Source organism: Heterocephalus glaber, unplaced genomic scaffold, assembly GCF_053883595.1.
Source record: "Heterocephalus glaber isolate CG9 unplaced genomic scaffold, H.glaber_assembly_v1.0 deba00000331, whole genome shotgun sequence".
Classification (NCBI taxonomy): domain Eukaryota; kingdom Metazoa; phylum Chordata; class Mammalia; order Rodentia; family Bathyergidae; genus Heterocephalus; species Heterocephalus glaber.
Window position 1 is genome coordinate 66,207,540 of NW_028258142.1, and position 23,179 is coordinate 66,230,718.

Sequence of the window (23,179 nt, forward strand, 5' to 3'; positions counted from 1 at the left end):
AATGCCGGTGATAAGGCCGGGTCACTTAGTTACCCTGCTTTTAAAAAGTGGTACAACAGGGAGGGCACCACGGTGCTGTCTACGATCTTGGCTATTCAGAGGGCTGAGGCAGAAGGATCAAGGTCCAGGCCAGCATGGGCAACTTAATGAGATCCTATCTCAGAGTAAAAGATAAAAAGGACTGGAGACGAAACACAGTGGCAAAGCATCCTTGGGTTTGATCCCCAGCACCAAGAACAAAGAAACAAAAAGATGGAATGATCCTTATTTACACTTTCAGTTTCTCACACCAGAGAAACTGTTCAGAATTTATGCGTGTGTCCTGCTTATTGCACTTAAGGGTATCACCTTACTGTGCATCCACTCAGCTATAAATGTCTCCAGCTTACCATTCATTACAGCGGAGTACTCCATTTTATAGAAAAACCGCATCTTCTTTATCCAGTCACCAGTTGATGGGAGAAAAGGACCGATGGAGAAGGGGAAGTAGAGAGGGGAGGGTGGGGGAAAAGAAAGAAGGGAAGGAAAGAAATATGAGAAAAGAAGGAAGAAACAGAAACAAAAGGTTTGTAAATAGGAAGGGTGGAGGGGTAGAAGGGAGGGCAGGGGAATGGGGAAAAAACAAGAACTAATATATACATATGAAATGTACAGGTACAAATTCCCAGTGTTGAACGTGATCATAATGTGTACCCAAAATGTACCAATAAACTTAATGGAAAAATAAATAAATAGAGTAGATATTCGCCAACTGCAAAAAAAAAAAAAAAAAAAAAAAAAGAATGAACAGCAGCCAGGAGCTGGCGGTCAAGTGGGGACTATGTGGGTGCAGGACAGGAGAGGCCCAAGGAAGCATCTCCAGAGGGCCAAGGGCAGAACTGGTGGACGACAAAGGGGCGGGTTCCTACGCCGCTGACCTTCACCCGGCCTCGCCTGTGCCATCTTCCAGGGTCCCCCGGTTCCCAGCTCCACGGAAGCCCTCTCCCTCGGACAGAGTGGTGCACGGCTAGCACAGAAGCACGCGCCTCCCTGCGGATGGAAACGCCTCTCAACGACCTGCGACAACCCCTCACCTCACTGGATGGCAGGGTCATGCCACGGAGTGATGAGGGGAACAGTGTCTGCTCGCGTCCCCACTGCAAGCCCTTCCCCACGTGCTGGTCGAGTCTGTCCTCCGGGGCCTCTTGTTCTAGGCCCTGCTCGTGGAGACTTAGGGATGCCCGAGGGACTGCAGGCTGAACACTCACAATTGCGCCCAGGATTCCCCAGCTTTCCCCAGCTTTCCCCAGGGCCCAGATTTGGAGCTGGATTTAAGAACTGCCTCTCCCCAGTGCCGCTACAAGGCCGTCACAATAAGCAGCCGAAGATACATTTGTGCTGTACTTTTTCCTTATTCTTCTCCAAAGTGGGTCCACTCTAGAGGTAAAAGGTAAAATGTAATGCAGTGTCCTGCATGGTGGTGGTCTGTGGTTCCAGCCACTTGGGTGGATGAGATAGGAGAAGAGATTGAGTCTAAGAGTTCAAGACCCTGTTTAAAAGAATGAATGCAGAAAACAAACCCTGTAGTCAGGACAAATCTGGACCTTCTCGACAGGCAGGAGTGAACGAGGACATTTCTGGGCAAGTCCTGTTTAAATCGGTGACACTGCAGGAGAAAACAAATGGGTAAAACAAATTTCAAAGCGTTGACATCATTCTGAATATGTTTATTCCACACCAGTAAAGCCAGTTGGAAAAACAGAAATGAAATAACTTGACGACCAAGATGATCCCAAATTTCAGCTGGCCTCTTGGTCCTCTTGTTTCGCATTTCAATAACAAAATCAACTAGCGACCGAAGTAATGTATGACCTAACTGTCCCGCTAATTTAGTGATGGTCGCCCTGACACCGTTCAGTTTCTGTCAACAGACCTCCTCCGTCCTCAGTCCTTGGCTTGTCGCAGGCTTCTCTCTGACAGACTGAGGCAGCAGCGGCTCAGACTCAGGGGAGGGAGGGAGGCACGGTCCGGGACGCTCCTGGGACGAAGCCGCAGCTCTGCGCCGGCAGCCCCGGGTGAGCCCCCAGCCTGGAGCGGAGTGGGCTGGGGGGGCGGCCTGCCTGGCCCTCGGCTGCCCTCCCGCGGCTGCAGACCTCCGCCTGCCCTGAGAGAAGTGAAGGGGGCGCGGTCCTCGGCTCGCAGGAGGAGGATCCCTGGGAGACCCTCCAGCCCGGAGGAGTCTGGCTGCGGAGAGGGCGGACAGAGAAGGGGCTCCCGCAGGCACCGCCAGGCTCAGAGCGCACCAGGCCCTGGGAAGCCGCGCACTGAGCGGCTGGTATGGGGCAGAGGCGAAGGGCACCTTCTCCTGCTGGAGGGGCCTCAGGCAAAGGGGGCTGGGAGAGGGACGAGAGGGAGGGCAGGGGAGGGCAGGGGAGGGCAGGGGAGGGGGAGGAGAGCAAGGAGGGGCGGGGCCAGGCGGCTCCCTCCTGGCGCCTTCCCGGGGGCGGAGCCCGTTCCCGCTACGCCCCTCCAGGACCCCGCCCCGGCCCGGGAAGATGCGGAGGCCGCGCGGCTGCGTCCCACACTGCAGCCCAGGCGGCGAGCGCGGTGGGGCGCGGACCGGGGCCGGGGCGCGGACCGGGGCCCGAGGCCGCCGAGGGGGCGCGCGCCCCGCAACCCTGCGCCGGGCATGGGGCGCCGGGCGGCCGCCTGAGGCCGCGAAGGAGCTGGGGGGCCGGGCGGCGGCCGCGCGCCGGGCGGAGATGCGCGCGGTGCTGCTGCGGAGCGTGCTCGCGGCCCTGCTGCTGCGCGGTGAGTACCTCCGGGGCGTCCTGCGGTGGCGGCTGGCTTGGCGCTGCCCGGCGTGCCCACCTCCGGCCCCAAGCCCGGCGCGCTCCGGAAAGCGCACGGCGCACAGCGAGGGCTTTGTGCGGGCGCCGAGCAGCGCCCAGGCCGGGCTGAGCACGCCGGGACGAGCCGTCCGCCGCGCTGACCCCGGGGCTGGACACCCGACCTCCTGGGGTCCCTTCACGGCTCCCCCTCCCGGGAGCCCCAGCCGGCAGACCTGCAGCTGGAGCGGGAATGAGGATCGGGCCCGGACCCCAGAGTTGGGCCCCGGCCAGGAGAGTTTTCTTTGTAGCCCTGCGGGGGCGGGCGGTCCCAGCCCCCAGGCCCGTGACTTCGCGGTTGGGCCGGACCTGCCTGCTGAGGTGTGCCTAGCGGGACATCCCAGCACTGTAAAAGTCCGGACGGAACACTTGCAGCTCAGTGCAGAGAGAGAAAGGTATAATTATAGGGTTGGACTCCTGGGCCCATCTGCTTAGAGTTACAGAGCAGTTTTAATCTTTGGCTGAAACATGAAACAAATCAGAGCCAATGAGCAGATCAAACAGCAGCTGCCACACACACAGGAAAGGAAAGACAGGAGAGAGATGAAACAGGCGAACTCGTCCCTCTTAAAAGTGGTGATCTCTGTGAAGAAAAAGGATGATCAGGAGACTTTCATATATAAAAAATGACTTGAAAATTGGGCATCAACAGGATTTTTTGCCATAAAATCACTGTTGAGCTGCAGAAGGAGCTGTCAGACCCTGTCCTATGCTGTGTTCCCTCCCTCTTTGAAGGTTGCAATCATACTCCTGCTCCGCTCTGGCTGGGATGCTGAGAGCCAACAGGTATCAAAAGCCCCAGCGTAACCAAGTGTATCTTTGGTGTGGTGTGGCTAAAGATCTCCCTGCTTGCCATCCGGAGTCAGTAGTAGCTGTGTGGGGCTGGGGGAGTTGACCCTGCTGTGCTGGGGTGGGGGCAGTAGACCAGGAGTAACTGGAAGTTGCCCTTCAAGCTTAGTGTGTGAGCGGCAGCATGGTGCCAGGCGGTGTGGGCATGGAGAGAGCAAGATGCACAGGGACGTCTGCAAAGTGTAGTTGGAGGACATGGGTAAACTACACGAGGAGATGCAATTTCAAAATGCATCTGCGCTTGCTAAATTACGAAAACAAAAGTTGTCCAAAGAGCTACTGAGGTCCTGCAGGGAGTTTTGCCTGGAGTTGATACCTGCTGGAGATAAACAGTTTGGAAGAGTTGTTCGTTTTATAAGATGTTCAGGCAGGGTCTAAGGATGTTTTGTCATAATGTTTTGGTCATAATTAGCTAGGATCATATAAAGCAACATAAAAATGGGATATCCCCTCACCCCAATTTTTACAGGATCGAAGTGGTTTTAACCAAAAATGGTTCTAATCAGCCTAACTGAAGAGAATGGTTTGGGGAGCGTGCCTTCTTCACAGCCAGGGTTTTGTGGGCCTTCATAAGTTCTGCAGCAGCAGAGGAAGCTGGATCACTTATTTCAATACAAGTTTTACTTCTGAAAGACATGGTCTGAAATCTTAGAATGGTTAAAGAGTTTTTCCGGGTAAGTGGGCGTTTGCATTGGCCAGCCTTGGATTCTGTGGTAGTGCCCTCATAGGCAATAGCAGTGATTCTACATGTGCCTGTGACAGACTGACAAATTTAGTTTCCAACACCAGTTAGATTCTTTGCTGCACCAACAAGGCAGGTTAATAAGGTTAAAAAGTGTGCAGTGCCGCCAGGAAGGAACCCCTGTGACACCCAGGCTTTGTTAGGCTTTTTGGCCACTTCTGTTTGAATCATTGCAAGCCAGAACTTATCCCTAAACCCTATTGGTGCGTACATTAGACTCTGGCAAGACTGGAGCCTTGTTGTTTATTTTTGCTCTTTTTAAAAACTGTAAATGTAGTGCGAGACCCAAGTTCAAAATGTGATGGCATTAAAGTATACATGTCACTTTTGCTTTCCTCCTCTTTGGATTCTAAAAGCAATTGCATTTCTTAATCCAAATAAAACCTATTGAGTGTCATGAAGGTATGCAGCTGGAAGATATCCATTATCATTGTTTTCTTTGCTGGGATGAAAAGCCAGGGCCGTTCAGATGCCAGATTCTAAAACTCACTCAGCTGCAGGACACGGCTCGGAGGAGGTGCCCAGGGACGCGGGGACGGCAGCCTCTGCTGGTGGAAGTGTCTGGTGGTACACCGTGGAGCTGACACCCGGCGAGCTGTCTTCTCTCAAGCACTGTTTACTTTTGTAGAACTCATTGACTTTTCGGAGAGGTGGAGATTTTTTCAACACTTCCTTTTCCTTCAAGCTTTTTCTGTCAAAACTTTAAAAAACTGCATAGAGACCAAGTGAATGCTTAACCAACAGAATTCGAGAAAACATAGCAATGGGGCAAAGCAGAAATCTTTTGAGATACCCCTTTACCAAAGACAGCTTTTGTAACCAAGAAAACATTGTCTTCTCTGCACCTTTTTTTCCCTTGTCGTCATAAAAAGAAAATGAAATCTTGAAAAGGAACATGACTCATTTCTACGCAGCAGGGGGCAAGGCCTGAAGCAGATGTTTGTATTCTCGGCTTAACTCCCTGGGCTGGCTTCAGAAGTGTGGCCGAGGGGTTCTCTGGGGGCCTGTGCATTCTTCCCCTAGATGAGAAAAGAACTAAATATAGGTGGGCGATATGACTAATCGTGTTCTGTGGAGGGACCCAACAATGACACCTCGATATAATCAATCAGAGTAAAGCGTACGGCGTTTCAGAGTGGAATTGGGAAATGAGGCATCGGTGGTATGGTTGGCAGGAGGCCAAGGGCGCAAGGCCGGGTCTCAGGAGGCAGCCTTCGCCTGGGCCCAGCAGCAGAGACTGACCTGGGGGAGCCCCTACAGGGTCAGATCGTCTGGTACAGATCGTTGCTTAGAGCTCTCCGATTTGGGGATGGATTATTCCGGAAGGTGGAGGCATAGGACTAAAGGTTAGCCTGGGAGTGTGTTGTCACCCTGAAGTGACCAGGGTGTTGGGCTCTGGGAGTTTTCTGGTTGCATTCACCCAGCTTGCTGTCCACTCAGCGACTCCTGGGTGAGGCTGCCACTTGCCAGGGATCTCTGCCTGCCAGGGCTCGGGCAACTGGGAGGGGCAGTCCTGAGGGTTCCTGAAGAGTATGCAGGGGTGGGTGCGGGGAAACGGGGTGGAGCCTGAGAGCTGGGAGGACAGGGCGCCATCCTGCACCCACGAACACAAACCCACACACCACACACGCATTATGTACATGCAGTATACATGCTATAAGCACACGTCATACACACACCACAAGCATATGTGACACGCTTGCACGCACACTTTAAACACATCATGCACATGCCACACATACGTATGCATCCATATATACCATGCACACACGTACCACAAACACCGCACACACACAAGCATACACCACACACACAACCACAAGTATATACTGCATACATAACTGTCGCATACACACCACATACATATACCACACACATACTTTCAAACCACACACATACATATATGCTACACTCGCGCATGCACGTGTGCGACGGTGCAGACTCAACCTGCAAACTCTTGCTGCCTCAGCTTCAGCCTGTGTCTCTCCTGGGGACCTTGGCATTGGAAGGTGACAGAAAAAGAGCTTGTCCAGAAATTTGAAATGTTGACTTTATTATATCTCTTAAAGGAAAAATACTTCTAGTGTGAAAGTGTACAGACTGGTAAGAGCAGTTCTCTTAAGGTTTTGTTTATTACAGAAAAAAAAAAAAGACTGGGAATAAGAAGCAGAACTTAGAACACATGAGGACCTAAACGGTGTTAGCATCCATTGCCCTCTGCCATATGTATGAGCCTTTATCCCAAAGTGGGGCACTGCATTGGAGTTTATCCACCAGGCACGGCTTCAAACACATACTCACAGCAGTGACTGCTTATTTAATTGCGAGGGACAATTTCATGGCTAAGTAATTACCTGCGTTCAGTCTGATCAGCAGCATTTTACAGCTCACACTAGTTGTGACTTGAGACAGCTTCCCTCACTCTTGGGATGGAGTGGCGTGTCATATAAAGTACAGATACCTGCGGAATGAATGAAAAGAGACTGACTTAGAACCCTCCACTCCCACACAGCCAGCCAGTGTTTGTATGTTGACATCATGTTCGTTTAACCTTTTAAAGTAGGGTTTTTTCAAGTGTTAGAGCACGTATATTGAAACTGTCCTCATCAAAGACTTGTTCAGTCCCAAGTGTGCTTCCATCCCAGCGGATTTGATATTGTATCATGTATAGTGGGTTGGAATTTTTGACCTCCCAATCTAGATAGGCAGGTGAAGAACATGGAATATGTCTGTGTAGATAATTCTGGTTAAAAGGATATTGAAAACTCAGGAACTTGAACCTGTTCGCTCTGTCCAAAGACTTAATTCCTTTTCAACAGGCGAACCACTTCTTTGCACGCTAACTTCTCTGTGACATGTTCTCCCCAAAGAAACTGCCCATTGGCCATACTAATTCACCTGTGCCTGCTATGTTACAGGGAAGTCGTTGGATCGCCTCCTTACTCAGAAGTCTCAACAACCAGACATTGTGATTAACCACTTCCAGTTGTGGGAGCAGCCCCATTAGTGAGGCCTGGCTTCCTCACTCCACTGAGACTTGCGGAGCTGGGAGACACTGTTTGTGGCTACTGTGCCTAGCTTAGCGCCTGGCTGCCGGAGCCTTTCTGGTAGTTTGGATGAATGTCCATGTGGAAGTGTGCTGCTGTCACACTCCGTCTGGAGTTGGTGCTTCACGGGCCTTTCCAGTCCGCTACTGGACACAGCAGTCACAAGGCCATGCATGTGTCCCACATCATGGGAGCCAGGCGCACCCTGGAGGCCACTTGCTGATAGCAACATTGCTTTCCCTTCCCTTTTTCTCCCTGAGAGTAATTGGGGTGCTGGGTACTTGGAGGAGAAACATGGGGCCACCGATATGGTTTCCCTCTGGGACCCTGTGTTGGTCGTGTTGTCCCCAGTGTGGCTGTACGCACCACAGTGACCGCTGGTGAAGTCCCTGGGGACATCGGCCTTTGTTCGTGCAGAGCAGGCCTGGCCCCAGCTCTCTGAGCTTCCTGTGTCAGCGTGCCACCCGATTCGTGGTGCCATCCCGTGGGATGAGTCCTGGCCCCTGGGGCCCTGAGACCTCCAAAACGGAGCTGAGTAAGCTTATTTTTACACACAGCCTGCCCAGCCTGAGGGACTTTGTTACAGCATGGAAGACACACTAATACAAACGGCTACCCCGTTTTCTACCTTGCACAGACATTGTCTCCCTAGAGCAGTGATGGCAAACCTTTGAGAGGCGAGCATCCAAACTGCAGCCCAAACCCACTTACTTACTGCCACGTGCCAGTGCTGCAATTAAACCTGATCACTGAGGTGTTAGCTTAGAAAAAACAACTTGCACATCAACATCTTTTGTCTTAAAAACAAGTAACACACATGCCATGGGTTTGCCACCACTGCTCTAGAGCGAGAGCCTTGAGTCACCTGCCCTGGGTCAACTCTGCCAGCTGTCGAGCTCTCTGGATGCTCCTGCTGCCCCGCCGGCTCTCTGGGCTTTCGTAAGAACAGCAGGCACTGTCCTGCACTGTGTATCTTGGCTTTATTTGCAAAGAGGCTAGTTTTGAAAATCAAGAGAGGATGCAATTGAGTGAGCAGTCATGGTCATTCTCCACAATGTGCTTATAAATTACACTCCCAGGCCTGAAGGGAAAAGTCTGCAAAAATCAGACCAGCAAGAGACAGAGGGGAGTGTTCTTGTGACATTAGAAAAGCAAGTATTGACCACGGAAGAAGAGCGGCAGTCACCCACTTTCTCACCCCCTCACACCTCCACTTGGCTCCTTGGGGAGGAGGAGGAGGAGGAGGAGGCAGTGCTACTTTTGTGTTCCACTGCTGAGATGCACCTAGAGCAAACAGATGCAGACATGGCAGGAGAACTCGCCAGGTCTCCTTGAGTGAGAAAAGAAATGTCAGCGCGCTCAGAACTGCTGTGAATGACTCATGGGCGTCTCGGGACTGTTGTTAAGGCCTTGTGTCATCGTTGAAAGGCAAGTGTTTGTCACTGGCAGTAAAGTAATGAAGCATCTTAACCATCGCCCCAGTCTCTGATTCAGTGAAATCCTTTAAGTGGCAGATCCAGTTTCAAACCTAAGCAGCTTAGCCCCAGACTTCACCCACATGCTCTGCACTCTGGCTTCTATTATCTTTCTAGGGAAACAGTCCAGGGTGCACAGGAGTCTACAAATCGAGTTTCAGGACACAGCTTGGCTGTGAGATGTTGCATCTTTACTGAAGGCTTAGGGTCGTATTTCAAGTGGAGTCTTCCTCCGACTCCCAAGGCCTCAGGACTTGAATTAAAATCTTTTTTAAGCCAGCTGCATTTGATTGATCACATCACAGCCTCACTGGACTGGAGGTGTGGTCCGTTCCACTCCTGCATTCAGCGTTGCTCACCGTCACCATTCAGGAGGTGGTTAGAGGCATGGAGGGCTGGTAGAGGCATGATGAATAGGCCCCTCACCCTTACATGAGCTCAGAGCCAAGGGAGAGACCAGCAGGGTGTCAGACAAATGGGGATTAACAGATTAACAGAAAAAGACTTGTCAGAGGATGCCGTGTAGATGTGTCTGTGCTGGGCTTGGGAGTGGCTCGCCCTCATCTGGCCAGACTTCCCAGCTGACCCTTGCCAAACGGTCCCAGGGCCACATTCTCATGAAGAGCTGATCAGAATGCTGTGTAAGCAGCGGGTCTGGAGAGAAAAAGATGAGTGATCCACACACACTTGCTTCCTCCTGTATCCTGGCAACCTCAACTGGGAAGGGGATGCAGGAGCCCGCTCCAGTGACAGTGCCCTCCCTCGGGGGAGATGGAGGCTTCTGGACAGGAGGCCCTTGCTTCATAGCCATACCTTGTGATGACATCACTGCACAGACGTTTCCCATTTTGAGTGTTTCCTTTGTCCCCGCCCAGACCAGCCTCAGTGATTTGGCTACCTGTGGCTGATGGGAGGTTGGTCGCATTTACTCCAAACCCAACACAGATCTTGTGTCAAAAATCTTTTCCCAGTTTTCGTTTAGTTGAATAATGCCCATAGCAGCTTTTTTCTCTGAGGGTGTAGTAGTCAGCTTTCCAGTCCCTGGGACATACTACCTGACACCCACAGTGTAAAGGAGGGGAGGTTTAATGTGGCATACAGTTTCAGGGGATTCAGTCCATGGTTGGCTGTTTCAAGGCAGGAACATCATGGCAGAAGGGCATGGTAGAGCAAAGCTGCCTAGTTCGTGGTAGCCAGGGAGCAGAGCAGGAGGACAGCACCAGAGGGAAAGGGACTGGGGACCAGATACAGTACCCAAGGCCACGCCTCCATGACCCACCAGACACACCCAGGATCATGCTTTATTAATCTGTTAGGCATCCATTAATCCAGTCAAGTTGACATATGAAGATTAATGGTCCTGGAGGGAAACCTGAGTTCACACATGGGGGCTTTCGACTTTTTTTTTTTAATAACTTTATTATCAAACACACACACACACACACACACATACAAAAGCTAAAACCATTCAAAGAAGAACAATGCAAGGGGAAAAAAACTACAATAATATTCAAATACAGTAGAACTCAGCCAAAACAAAACCGAAAAGCACTTAAACATTTTCCCATATAACTTAAAAAAGCATCTCAAGCACCAACAAGACACGGGAGGATGTGATTTGTTTCAGAAAGATCCCCAAAACCAACACTGAACAAATAGTGGTCTGGAAAAAAACTCCAGTTAGCAGACTGCAAGCCAAGCTTCTCCCTAATTAAAATTTCTATACAGTCATATGACACACAATGGAAACACGATCCGAGAAATATGTTATTAGGCGATTTCACCTGTGTGTTTCATTAATTACACTCTCAGTTTCTCACACCAGAGAAACTATTGGGTATTTATACATGTGTGTCCTATTTATTTCACTTAAGAGGATGGCCTCAGTATGCATCCATTTAGCTATAAATGTCTAATTTCTCATTCTTTTTTTTTTTTTTTTTTTTTGGTACCAGGGATCGAACTTGGGTCCTTGCACTTGCGCAGCAGGCGGCGAAATAGTTTCTCATTCTTTATGGCTGAGTAGTACTCCATTTTATAAAAAAACCACATCTACTTTATCCAGTTTCTAGTTAATGGCCACTTGGGATGTTTCCAAGCTTTCGCTATTACGGGCTGTTGTGGCTTTCGACTTCTTGTGCCTAGGACTTTATTTTAAATTGGTTCAGTCTTAAGGTTTTGGCCTCATGAGGGCAAATACCTGAATGTCACAGACATCTGGATGATCTGTTGCCATGAGTCACCGTAACTCCGAAGCTGAGTTTTTCTTTTCAAATGATGTCATCAACCGTATTTCTTTATGAAGTTATGCAGTTGTTGGTTAAAACAGATAATTGTCTCCTCATAAGTAACATGCTCATAGGTGCATTTTAATTGGCATGAGTTTGAATAGTTTTGTCCACATTTTCTAACTGGTGTCTTTTCTGTTGGCACAGTGGTGAGTACATAATAGGTGCCTCAGAAAGACCCATCTGTGTGTTCGTTCGTGCAGGTGGAATCTTAGAGGGGATGAGCCGGATGTTTGGTCACAGTTCTGTTTGTTTTCATGGCTTTTTTCAGAATGTCAGGCTGGTGACAGTTTGAGGTAAACTTTGGCCAACCTAAACCATTTGAGCTAGAGATAAACTTGTTGCCAGAATTGCTTTACTCCTGGGAAATAAAACACATGCCATATTCTTACAGTTGCTTTCCACTGGAAACTTTCCATGGCTTGTTTCGTTTGTCTCTAGCTTTGTGGCGTGAGCTGTGGGCCATGGAAGACAATTGAGGAAAAGGTCAAGTCATTTTCCTGTGAGAGGAGAGCCCTTGGCTCAGTCTCCTTCGACCGCGGCCGCACGGACGGCAGTATCGTGCCGTTTTCTGTGACTGTGACGCGATACTCAAGGCTGGTTGCTTTGTAGAGAAAAGGATTCTTTAACCCAGGTTTGGAGGCTGGAACCCCGCACGGCACCCTGCCGGCTCTGGTGAAGACGCTTTGGTTGTGCCACATGACTGTGGGTGGGACAGTGATGGGAGCACAGGGGAGAAGGGGCTCGCGGGAAGCCAGAGGCTGGACTGGCCAGGCTGCTCCTGCACACAGCCGCCTTTGAGAAGGAACCAGCCCCGCAAGAGGGCATTCCTCACTTCCTCTGAGGGCAGCCCCACCCCACCACGGCCCTGACGCCATCCTAGGGCTCAGCCCTCCGAGGCCCGCCCTGTCAGCGTCACCTGCTGGAGCCTGGGCCTCCGCGCTGTGGACCTGGGGTCCACCCAGGTCCAGCCTCAGCAGTGCACACAGGGCTCCCCGCCAGGGTCTCCGTGGCTGGCCTCCCTGGTCCTCCCACTCGGTGCCTCAGGTGCACGGCTGCCTTCCTGCTGACTCCTGCCACAGCCTCCCTTCAACCCATCCCTTCCTCCTTGGTGGCCACTCCTCTCCCCTCTGTGACCTGCAGTTTGACAGACACGTGGATTTGCTCGCTGGCTGTGTTGGGAACAAGCTGGATGGCCTTGGGCAGCCGGGCTCCTTAGCTGCTCATCTCCCAGGACCCTGCTGTCTCACCAGGACACCCCACTCTGGAGGGTGCCTCCCATGCGATGGCCAGGCCATGCCAGCGTCTCTTGACCTCCTGGCTAAGTCCCCTTCTCTTTTGCAGGGCTGGGGGAGGGTTCTGCCCTCCTGCACCCCGACAGCAGGTCCCACCCTCGGTCCTTAGAGAAGAGCGCCTGGCGGGCCTTCAGGGAATCGCAGTGCCACCACATGCTCAGGCACCTCCACAACGGAGCACGGATCACTGTGCAGATGCCGCCCGCCATCGAGGGCCACTGGGTGTCCACGGGGTGAGCATGGCTGGGCGGGAGGGACGAAGACCCCTCTGTGGCTTCTGGGGTGCAGAGAGAATGACTGAGGTGCTGTCTGAATGCTGACAAAGAGCCAGGCTGCTCTTTGAAATTAGGGCTGGGTGAGAAGCAGCTCAGCCCTGTAGAAATCCCACCCGGAGCAGAGATTGTGTTGTGCCACCGTGAATCGAGTGGCAGGAGTGAATAGACCCTTGTTTACTGAACTCCGGGACCACTTGTGTATAAAAAGAAACCATTAGCAAGTGAAATTAAGCGTCTGTGTTTCACATCCCTGAAACATGACTTGCAAGCTTCTTATGGTCTAAATATTCTAGCCATATTCTGGTAATTTAATATACAGCTTCAGGGCTCTGAGAGTGTGCTGAAAGCTGCCTCTCTAGCCAGGGCGAAGTTCTTAGATTCTTTTCCATGCTGTGGAGCTGAGAGTTATCCCAGTTTGAGCTCTGGCTTATCTGTCATTAGAGCTTTTAAAAATAGCCTAGAGGCTGATTTGTGGTGTTTCCCCCCACACCCATTAAATTGTTGAGCATTAACAAGACTAACTTGGGGTCTGATCACTTCTCCCCTAGCACTATTGCTGGGATACAGGTAGCAGCCTCCAGGTACCTTGGGGAGAGATTAGATGTATATGGAGAAAGATGATGAAGACCCAGATTTTTTTTCCCTAAAAATAGCCTCTCATTGGCCGGGGATTTAGCTCAGTGGTTTCACCGCCTGCTGCGCAAGTGCAAGGACCCAAGTTCGATCTCCGGTACCAAAAAAAAAAAGAAAGTAAAAGGCTCTCAGAATAACTTCATGATAAATTATTTGCATAAAAATCTTCATGTGAAGTCATAACTTTAGAATGATGATCTGCTCGGTGCCTGCTCTGTGCGGCTCCTCTCTATTTCGTGCGTAGACCAGAGTGGCTCCTATCTGCAGGGAGTTCACAAATGAATATACAAGGCTGCGTTATGAGGGGTGGAGGGGCGAGACGTGCGAGAATCCGGGAGCCAGCCTTTAGGGTAAGAGTGAGCTCCAGAAAGTCTAGCAGAGAGGGGCCCTGGAGCCAGGAGTCTTTAGAGACTATGGGAAGAACTTCCTGTGGGAGAAGCTAGCAAGTCCAGCTGGATACAGAGTGAGCAGGAGCCAGGCTGCACTGGAGAGCCCCCCAGCACAGTCCTGTGGCCAGCTGGGGCGCAGAGAACCTGGGAGAGCAGCCCTGGAGGAAGAGAACAGTCTCCCTCTCCCTTCTTTTTTAGTTTTAGTTCTTTTCTTTTTTTTTTTTCTGAGACAGTTGCCCCAGGCTGGCGTTGAACTCCTGGGCTCAAGCGATCCTCCTGCCTCAGCCTCCTGAGTAGTTGACACCATACTACAGATGTGTGCAGCACACTCAGCTCACAGGTTTCCTAACTGAAGAGAGGCAGGAAGTAGCTAGAGCGCTTCGTGTAACGGCAGTGTTGAAATCACTAACTGGGGACCTCTGGCTGCAGCACGGCCCGAGGGTGGGAGGAAAAGTGGTCTGGGAATGACAGCTGCTGGCCGCACACTTGGGGCGCCTGATGGCAGAGCTGTGGGTGGCCCGAGTGGCGGCGCCTGACAAGCACTGTGGCCAGAGCAGAAGCTTAAAAATAAAAAGCAGGGCCTTTCCCACCCAGACCCTGCAGACCACGGCCACTTGTCACCTGAGCCTCTCCTCTCTTGCCACGCCTGTGGCTCCAGCGACCGATGCTCAGGGTGCTGCCTGCCCTGTGTCCCAGGACAGACTGCCCGCCTTGGCTGTCTCACCAGCCTGCTGGCCGCACAGTGGAAATGCTAGCCATTCTCTGAGAAGCCCTTGAGTTTGAGATTTGAGCCCAGCCCAGCACCCAGTCAGGCATGGACAGGAGCAATTAGAAGTCCAGCCCCAGAGAGCTGGGCTGCGGACAGGCCCGGGAGCAGGGTCTGATGGGGCTGCAAACCCCTTGGCCCGTGACTTGGGGGTCCCTTCTCTCCCCTGCTGGGGGCGGAGCTAGGAACACAGGAACTGATGACACCACAGCAGTGGGAGACAGCCCCGAGCCATTCTGCCCTGGAAACCTGGGTCTGAGTGTTTCCAGTATAGGCCCAGCACCCGCCCTATGCAGCCCCAAAGAACCTTTGCTCACTGTCCACCAGCACGAACCTCAGGGACCCCTGTCGCTCTTGTTCCATCAGCTTTGCCTCCACCCAGCCACCTCTTTTTCCAGAGGTAAAACTCAATTTGAATTAATGAGAGAGTAGATTGCTCTTTGCCACGAGGGCACAGTGGCTGTCTCCTGCCTGCCTCTTTGGGGGAGGGGCTAAACACGCACATTCTCCTAGAGTCAGCTCAGAGCTCCTGGAATGGGCTAGCCAGACCCTCTTCCGTGTCCAGAAAAACAGAAGTTCTCAGTGAAGCGGGGCCACCTCTGTGGCTGGGGACAGCACTGTGATCAGGGACAGTCATGGAACTGGCTGCCTGGGTTTGGGTTCGGGTTTGATCCTCACTGCTTGTATGACCCTGGGCATGTTCCTAACCTGTGCCTCAGTTTGCCCTACTGCAGAATGCAGGTTCGAGTCCCACATAGCTCCTAGGAGTTTCGCCCCCTCAACTCTCCCGCGTACACTCCGAGCTCACAGGGGCCTCTCCTCCTGTGTCCTCCAGCTGTGAAGTGCGGTCTGGGCCAGAGTTCATCACGAGGTCCTACCGGTTCTACCCCAACAACACCTTCAAGGCCTACCAGTTCTACTATGGCAGCAACCGCTGCACGGACCCCACCTACACGCTCATCGTCCGGGGCAAGATCCGCCTGCGCCAGGCCTCCTGGATCATCCGAGGGGGCACCGAGGCCGACTACCAGCTGCACGGTGTTCAGGTCATTTGCCACACGGACACGGTGGCCGAGCAGCTCAGCCAGCTGGTGAACCGCACATGTCCTGGCTTTGTGGCCAGGGGCCCCTGGGTGCAGGATACGGCCTATGACCTGTGGCGGGCCGAGGGCGGCTTCGAGTGTACCCAGGCCCTGCGCTTCGCCATGCATGAGCTGCAGCTGCTCCGTGTGGAGAAGCACTACCTGCACCGCCTGGACCACCTCGTGGAGGAGCTGTTCCTTGGTGACATCCACACAGATGCCAGCCAGAGGAGGTTCTACCGGCCGTCCAGCTACCAGCCGCCCCTGCAGAGTGCCCAGGTGAGTGAGCTTGGCCCATGCCCTGGGCCTGTGGTGGAGGTCTGAAGGGACCTGTGAGGGGAGAAGGAAGAGGCCAGGGGGGCTGCCAGGGCTGAGGGGAGGCTCCGCACCTGTGTGCTTGGTGACCGGGACCTCAGGTCCTGGAGAACCCTGCAGCTCTGACATCCTAGGGACGCGGCAGACTCCTGAAAGGGTGTGAAGGGACGTGGTCATCAGGGCCACACTTGGAAGACACACCAGACGCCAGGGGTAGGTAGCGCCTCCCTCGCCGTGGAGGAAGGGGAAGCATGTACCGTGGGGCTGTGGATCCCACAGGGACCCAGCACCTCCCGAGATAGTCGGCAGCAGGATGCCCTTGGGCAGAGGTGGCGGCCAGGGTCCCAGGCTTGAGTCCCCATTGTCCGGCAGTGCGCAGGTTTCACCGCCCACCCTCGAACCCACATCTCTCTGTTGGCCCCGGTTCTTTCCACTCTCTTAAGTGACATGTGAGGTCGAGGGTGGACCTGGACCCCGGACCCAGGAAAAGTCTCAGACCTGATCATACTCTTCACCTGAGTGCTACACTGTAGCACGGCCTTTCCTTCCCCATGTTCCACATGGGGCCAGGGCGGAACTCCCCGTGTCCACCTCAGAAGCTGGCGACCTTGGCCTGGGGGAGCAGACAGACCCAGCCTGGGGGCGAGCACCCCCATACCCCGCCATTGCCTGGCTTGGTGCGGGCTCCCAACACTCACTGCAGAGCCCTGGTTGAGTTTTGTTTGCTGTCTATTCATTCTTTTAAAACTCTGTTTTCTTAGTAGTCCTTTGAGCTCACTCAGCCTGTCCAGATATCTCTGAGAGCTTCCTCTCCAAAGACTGCTCAGTTTACCTTTATTATCTGTTACTGTGAGCGCATGGATGACAATGGCCTTCGTTATAAAGGGGTCAATATGCTGAGGGAGCCCACTTGAGCCTGTTTCCTCGGGGCAGGTCTCGTCCAGCTCAGGGCCGTGTCCTGGGCCCAGTGCTCCCTGCCTGGCTGCCCTGGTGCTGGGAGGATTCTCGCTGCCACCCTGGGGTTCTTCCTAGAGGGGAAGCCAGGTCCCTGTTCTTGCCTTGGATGCGGCAGGTGCACCAAGAGACACAGGTGCCTTTGGCAGGCGGGGGCAGGCTCTGGTGCCCAGTGCCTGTGCCCCAGCCTGGGTCCCCGATGTCCTCCTCAAGTGGCAGGTGAGGGAAGAAGCCTGAAGTGCTGCCCAGCATCACAGGAGAACCTACCTAGGCAAGGATGTGGTCCTGGCTCTGGCCCTGGGTCTCTGGGGGAATGGATGAGTCGTGCGTGGGCTTCCAGATGCAATCTGGGGACTTTGCAACCCAGAGCAGCATCCAGAGCCAGCACTGAGCCTCAGCTGGGCAGCGCCTCTTGGAATCACGCTGGCGGTGGTGGGAGGGGACCCGATGTCATAGCCTCCTGTGGCAGCCCCGCACGTAGTCTGGCACCTTCCCCGGGCCCTGGGGTTGGAGGTGTGGCTGTCGTGAGTAAAAGGAGTCACAAGCTACCCAGTAACTTCTCCTTAGCCAAGAGCCCCTGCCACCCATCACCCGCAGCCTCCTGGAGACCAGACCTGCTGGCAGGCTGCGTGCCCTCCCGTGTCCCTCGGGCGGAGTCCCTGGTGACAGCGCAGCAGTCAAGGTGAGCCTGGCCCCACCTGGTCTTCCTGTGCCCCGCCCAGGGTCAGGTGCATCTCCTGGGGCCATGGAGCCCTTCAGCACTGAAGCAAACAAGGGTTAATTAATTCGGACCACCTTTTCCTGCCAGCCCCTGCACCCCAGTGCACTGCTGCTTCTCCAGCCCCCGGCTCTCTGATGCCGCGCAGGTCACAGTGGCGCTGCTGAGCCGGCGCCCCACGCTGTCCATCTGGGATGGGGACCCTCCTGGTGGCCAGTTCCTCACTCCTCCGCCCATCTGTTGGGAGTGCCAGGCATGCACGGCTCCTGGAGCAAAGTGTCTTGAAAGCATGTCTGAACCCTGGGCCTGGGAATTGAGGATGGCAGTCATGAGGAGGACCTTTAAATTAGTATAGGAGCAAAAAATGTGAGGCTATTTTGTTCTCAGTACTGGGGATCAAACCCAGGGCTTCGAGCCCCCTGGGCAAGTGCTCTACCCCACAGTTGCACCCCACCCCAAGCCGTCTGTCTGTGTGTCTATCCTTTAATTTCCTTTTACCATCATCTGCATAAATTGGCCAGCATATGGGCTTTGGAAAGGGAGCCAGTCCTGGGATCCAGTTCTGCTGTCATTAGCTGTGTCACTGGTAGCTTCTTAACCTCAAGGAGCCTTCGTGTGTTCTTCCTGTGACAGGGTAGAAATGCAAGGAGGACCATGGAATGGCATCGGGCAACCCGGCTGCCCTGGCTGGAGTGCGAAGCCCTGCCGGGCAGAGGGTGCCGTGCCAGGGGCCTGGGAACATGGGGGTCAGAGTGCCGTAGGAGGCCGAGCTGTGGAACGTTTCCTCCCACTCGCCCTCCCTGCTCGTGTAAGGCAGTTGTGGGAACATGTACCGGACTCTTAGGAAACCCCAGGCCCGAAGCCCTGATTCCGGAAACAAGGAACCTGGGTGCTCCCAGGGTCACACCCAATAAAGAGCAGGTGAACCCCGGTTGAATAGCACCAGTGCCTGGTCTCGCGTGTGTGACCCAATGCGAAGGGAGAAGGGGAAGGGGCCTGTGTGTCTGAAGGGCTCGGCTTCTCGTGGTCCCTCTGAGGGGGCTGCGGCAGGCCCAAAGCATCACCCTCGTACCTTCCAAGGTCTGTCACATGATTTCACAGCACCTAAACCATGTCACCACATAACATGAAAGTTTAGCCGAAGAACAGCCACTGCACACAGGGCCTGGCCTCCGCACTTGGCGCCCCTGGCTGCAGGCAGAGCAGCTGGGCCCTGCGGGGGCACGTGGCCCCGAGCTGAGAGGGCCACTCTTCTCCTGTTGGCCCTCACCGTGTACCTCCTGGCCCGCGCTGTGCTGAGGAGTCCTCAGGAAGCTTTAGGTTCTTCCCCGGGACAGCTCTGGGGAGGGCACGTGGACTTGCTGTGGAGTCTTCACAGACTGGCATGTGCCCACAGGCCCTGCGCACCAGGTCTCCCGCACTGGCTGTGGCCCGGACACAGGGTGGGAAGCAGCGCAGAGAACATCTCCAGAGATCGCAGGGCTGCCCGGAGGGCGGGGCCTCCTCCTCTGAACTCTGCGCCTCCCTAATTGCTGGTCCACAGAGACCTGGCTGAAAATTAGTTTAAATGCTAAATTGAGTTTGAAACCACTAGCCTCGGCCCCTGTGGAAACAGGATACCATGTAAAAATAGAAACTTCAGGTCAGCGTGTTTTTCTAAGCTTTATGCTGCTTTGCCATGAGGTTCCAAGTCCTTTGGCAAACAAATTATGTTTGCAGAGAATCAGGTATGGGGGAGTTCTTTCAGAGGAAATTGGCCACTTCCATTAACAGAAATCAAGGCAGCTGAAAGAAGATGTTTTTCCCAAGTGGAACTTCACCTCAGGCAGCCGCAAGCTCTGCCTGGAATCGCCAGAGCCCTGCGGTGGAAGGGTGAGGGGTCACGTTCATTCTTCATGGTGGCAGAATCGAATGGTAATGACAGCAAATGATCTCCATGATCTTCAGATGACTAAAGCCTCAGGATCCAACCTACAAGCAAATGGAATTGGTATTCCTCCAAAATCCTGCTCTGATTCAGCCGAAGGGTTGTAAATGAAAGGGGTTGTCTGGAAGCCAGCCAGCGTTCCCCAGGATGCACATCCTAAATCCACTGTCCCAGCAAACCTGCAGCTCCCCAGGACCCAGCCCTGCAGAGATGGGGCACTCCCGTGCACCGGAAGCTGCAGCTCTGGTCCTGCTAGGTCATCCCTCCGTGTCCACAGGATGATGCTAGGGCCTGCAGGAACCAAAGTCTGTGGGTGCTCACGTCCTTTCTGTAAAACTGCAGTTTGTGTGGGACCTGCACACGTCCTCCCATGTACTCGAAGCCATGCTGGGTGACAGCACACCCGCTGCAACGCCTCCGCCACGTGGAGGATTGTCCTGCTGTACAGGGTAGGGAATAATGACCAGGAGCAGTGTCTGCACGTGTTCAGCTCGGACATGGCTTTTTCCCCAATATTTTTGATCCTCAATTGGTTAAATCTTCAGATGCAAAACACACGGATACAGATGGCTGAGTGTACATAAAAAATATGAGGGAGCTGAGGACTTCTCGATATCAGTGACATCAGAAGGACTTTGGATTGGGTGGCTCTGCTGCAAGGGACAGGCTGTGTGGCAGGTCCGAATGTGTCCTTGGTCAGCGAGGTGGGGAGTGAGCCCAGTGCTTATCCTTCCTCTTCCTGCAGAGGTGGTGGGTGATGGAAGAGATGGTAGAGTGGAAGGCCAAAGAGACCCAGTGTCCAGGTGTCCACCGAGACAGTCAGTGCTGCACCTTGTGTGAAAGGAGAGCTGGCTGCAGGGTCAGTGCCTGGCTCTGACTCTAAAAGTGTTGCTCTCGTGGATGTCTGTGGGCCTAGGCTGGGGAGGGGTCCCACACCTGCTGTGTGCACCACGCTGGCAGGCACTTTTGTTGCAGATCCAGATCCAGACCTGCGTTTTCCCCTGCAGGTTGCTTGATTTAAGGAAGTAGCAGACACACAAGTAAGATGTGTTGACAGGAATGATGCAAGTGGTAAACATTTCATCCCTTAAAAGGCAAGATTGGGCGGGAGGGGCAGAAGGAAACCCCACCAGGTGGGAACCTGGCCATCTGGAAAGCAGCCTCCCTTCCCTATTGCAAGCAGCAGGGCAGAAAGAAGGGTCCTTGGATTCACTGCAGATCTAATTTAATTTTTAAAATTAGCTTCAGTTTAAATGGAAGACAATTTCTAGGAGTTGAAGAAGCAGTCAAGTGAAAATAAATGCAAAATTCATGCCGACAACAATTGTAAAGCTTTCTGCAGAAGAAGGTGCTGCGAGGTCCTTCTCACCTGACCGTTGAGCTTGGTGCATGCGGTGCAGACATTGTGGAGTGCAGATGGGGTCACTGCTGTTTGTGAGAGCAGGGAGGCCTTGAGAGCCCCACTTCCCAGGCTCTAAGTTTCTTGGCACAGTGCTTGCAGAACTGCCAAGTCACTCCTTTGGCCACAAGTGCCCCTGCTTCCCCCGAGGGTACAGTATTCTGTTGACCTTTGCTTCCCGAAGTCTCCAGTAGGCGGTGACAAACCCAGGGCCTCAGGCTGTTTTCTGTTGCTATAACAAAATCTCTGAGGCTGGAAATTTATAATTAGTAGAGGTTTGCTGAGCTCAGGCTTCTGGAGGCTGAAGCCCAAGAGCATGGCATCAGCATCTGGTGAGGCCTCCTTGCTGCATCCTAGCGTGGCAGAGAGCAGCCAGGCTGAGGCAGGAAGTGTACTGGTGGGGGTCCCTCTTCCTCTCCTTAGGAAGCACTGACTGCACCGCAGGGCCTGCTCCATGACTTTGTCCAGCGCTGATGCCCTCCCGAAGGTCCCTCCTTGACCTGCCGTTGACATGTGGATTTGGGGACTGGGTTTCTAACACACGAACTTCTAGAGGACGCATTCAAACCACAGCAGCCAGAAAGCACCAGTCTCCCTTTCGCCCTTCTGCTCTCATCCTGCTGGCCCAGGCCCCTTCCTGGATGGTTGCAGGAGGCTTTGGGTCACTCTGCAGGGTCCCTGTGACCTTCTCTGAGGCTCCTGCACCACCGCCTTCGAGGGTGACCAAGTGCACCTGGGCTTCTGTGCATTGGCTGCCCCTCTTCCGGGAGCAGAGCTGGACTGCAGGTGTCTCGGTGGCATGGGATGCGCAGATGAGCACCCTGCTGGGCTTCGGAGCAGCAGACATTTACGCCTCGGGCCCTGGAGGTTGGAATTCAGGGTAGAGGCTGCCAGCACACGTGGTCGGGGGTGGCGCTCTTCCAGGGAGTACACGGCCTTCTCCGCCTTCTCCTCATTCCGTCTCGTGTAGCAGGAAGACAGCGGGAGAGCACCCCTCCTTTTTAAAGGCTCTGATCTCTTCTTGGGTCTCCACCCTCCTGACCTAATCACCTCCCAGGACCCTTGTGCTGGGGTTAGGATTTCAGCATAGGCGTTTCCAGTGGCCACAGACATTCGGTCCACTGCAACAGGGTAGACGGATGCCTCCCACCACCCATGTCTGTACCTGCGGCATTCTGGGGACATAACCTTGGAGGCCACAGCGGTCACTCCACATCCTCTGATGGTAGAGTCATCCTGACGGTGATCAGAATGAGCCCAAGGTAACAGATCCCACAGGAGGTCCCCTCCGGTGGGTAGACACCACCTCCTCTCCCGCTCCGACAGCGCCCTCCACAACTCCGTCCCGGCAGCCTGCCCCCTCAGGAGCCTCATTGCAGCTGAGGTCACAGATGAGAGAGGGGACTGTCCAGCCCTGGTCTCAGAGCAGGGAGGCACTGAGAGGCCTGGGAGGGTCTGCAGCAGGAGGAGACCCACCACACAGAGGGTGCAGACGCAGATGAGGCTTGGACTCGGGCCACCAGCTACCAGCCACCACAGGCTCTTTTCTGACTGTGACTCCTTTGATCCCCTGGAGCAAAACCTAGGAAAGGAAGTTCCCATTCTCTGTTCTCTTTTCTTCCCAAACCAAACTTTCCTCCTAGGAAACTGCCTGCGCAGGCATGTGCTGCCCCCAGCCTGCCTCTGCAGCCGCTCTGTGTGCAGCAAGCCTCTTGGGCATTCCTTCCATTCTGGAAAGACGACGGAAACAAGTGGACACGATCAGCAGATGTTGAGGCACCAGCACTACAGAAATAAATACTGGCAGGAAACGGAGAGAGCTGGAGAGGCCATCCGTCATCGGCCCGGAAGTCGTCCCAGGCTGGAGCCCTGGAGGGGGTTGGGGGGTCTGTTCTTGCAGGGCCTTGGCCCAAGAGCCAAGGGTCCAGGGTAGCACTTGGCAAGTCCTGGGCCCCGATTGGGGTCCTGAGTCCACTTGTGGTTTGTAGTCATCGGAGCCAAGTTCCTCTTCACCTTGTTGGTCTTAACTAGACAAGGAACCCTGTCTCAGAGGCTGGGCAGCCCAGGCGGGGATCCCGTGGCCCTCAGCAGCAATGTCCTGATGGGCAAACTGCTATGTTGAACTGGGCGCCAGGGAGCCCGGCAGGAATTGGGGCGC

The 23,179-nt window shown here is 53.8% G+C and overlaps 1 protein-coding gene across 1 annotated transcript in view; it reads left to right on the forward strand.

Moving 5' to 3' along the window:
* The first annotated feature begins 2,558 nt into the window (after window positions 1-2,558).
* Window positions 2,559-23,179, forward strand: part of Apcdd1 (APC down-regulated 1) — a 28,293-nt gene continuing 7,672 nt past the window's right edge. The window contains exons 1-3 of the mRNA XM_021265255.2: window positions 2,559-2,790; window positions 12,613-12,796; window positions 15,462-15,987. Coding sequence (XP_021120914.1) covers window positions 2,742-2,790; window positions 12,613-12,796; window positions 15,462-15,987 — 759 coding nt within the window. The 5' untranslated portion in view covers window positions 2,559-2,741. The remainder of the gene's footprint in view (window positions 2,791-12,612; window positions 12,797-15,461; window positions 15,988-23,179) is intronic.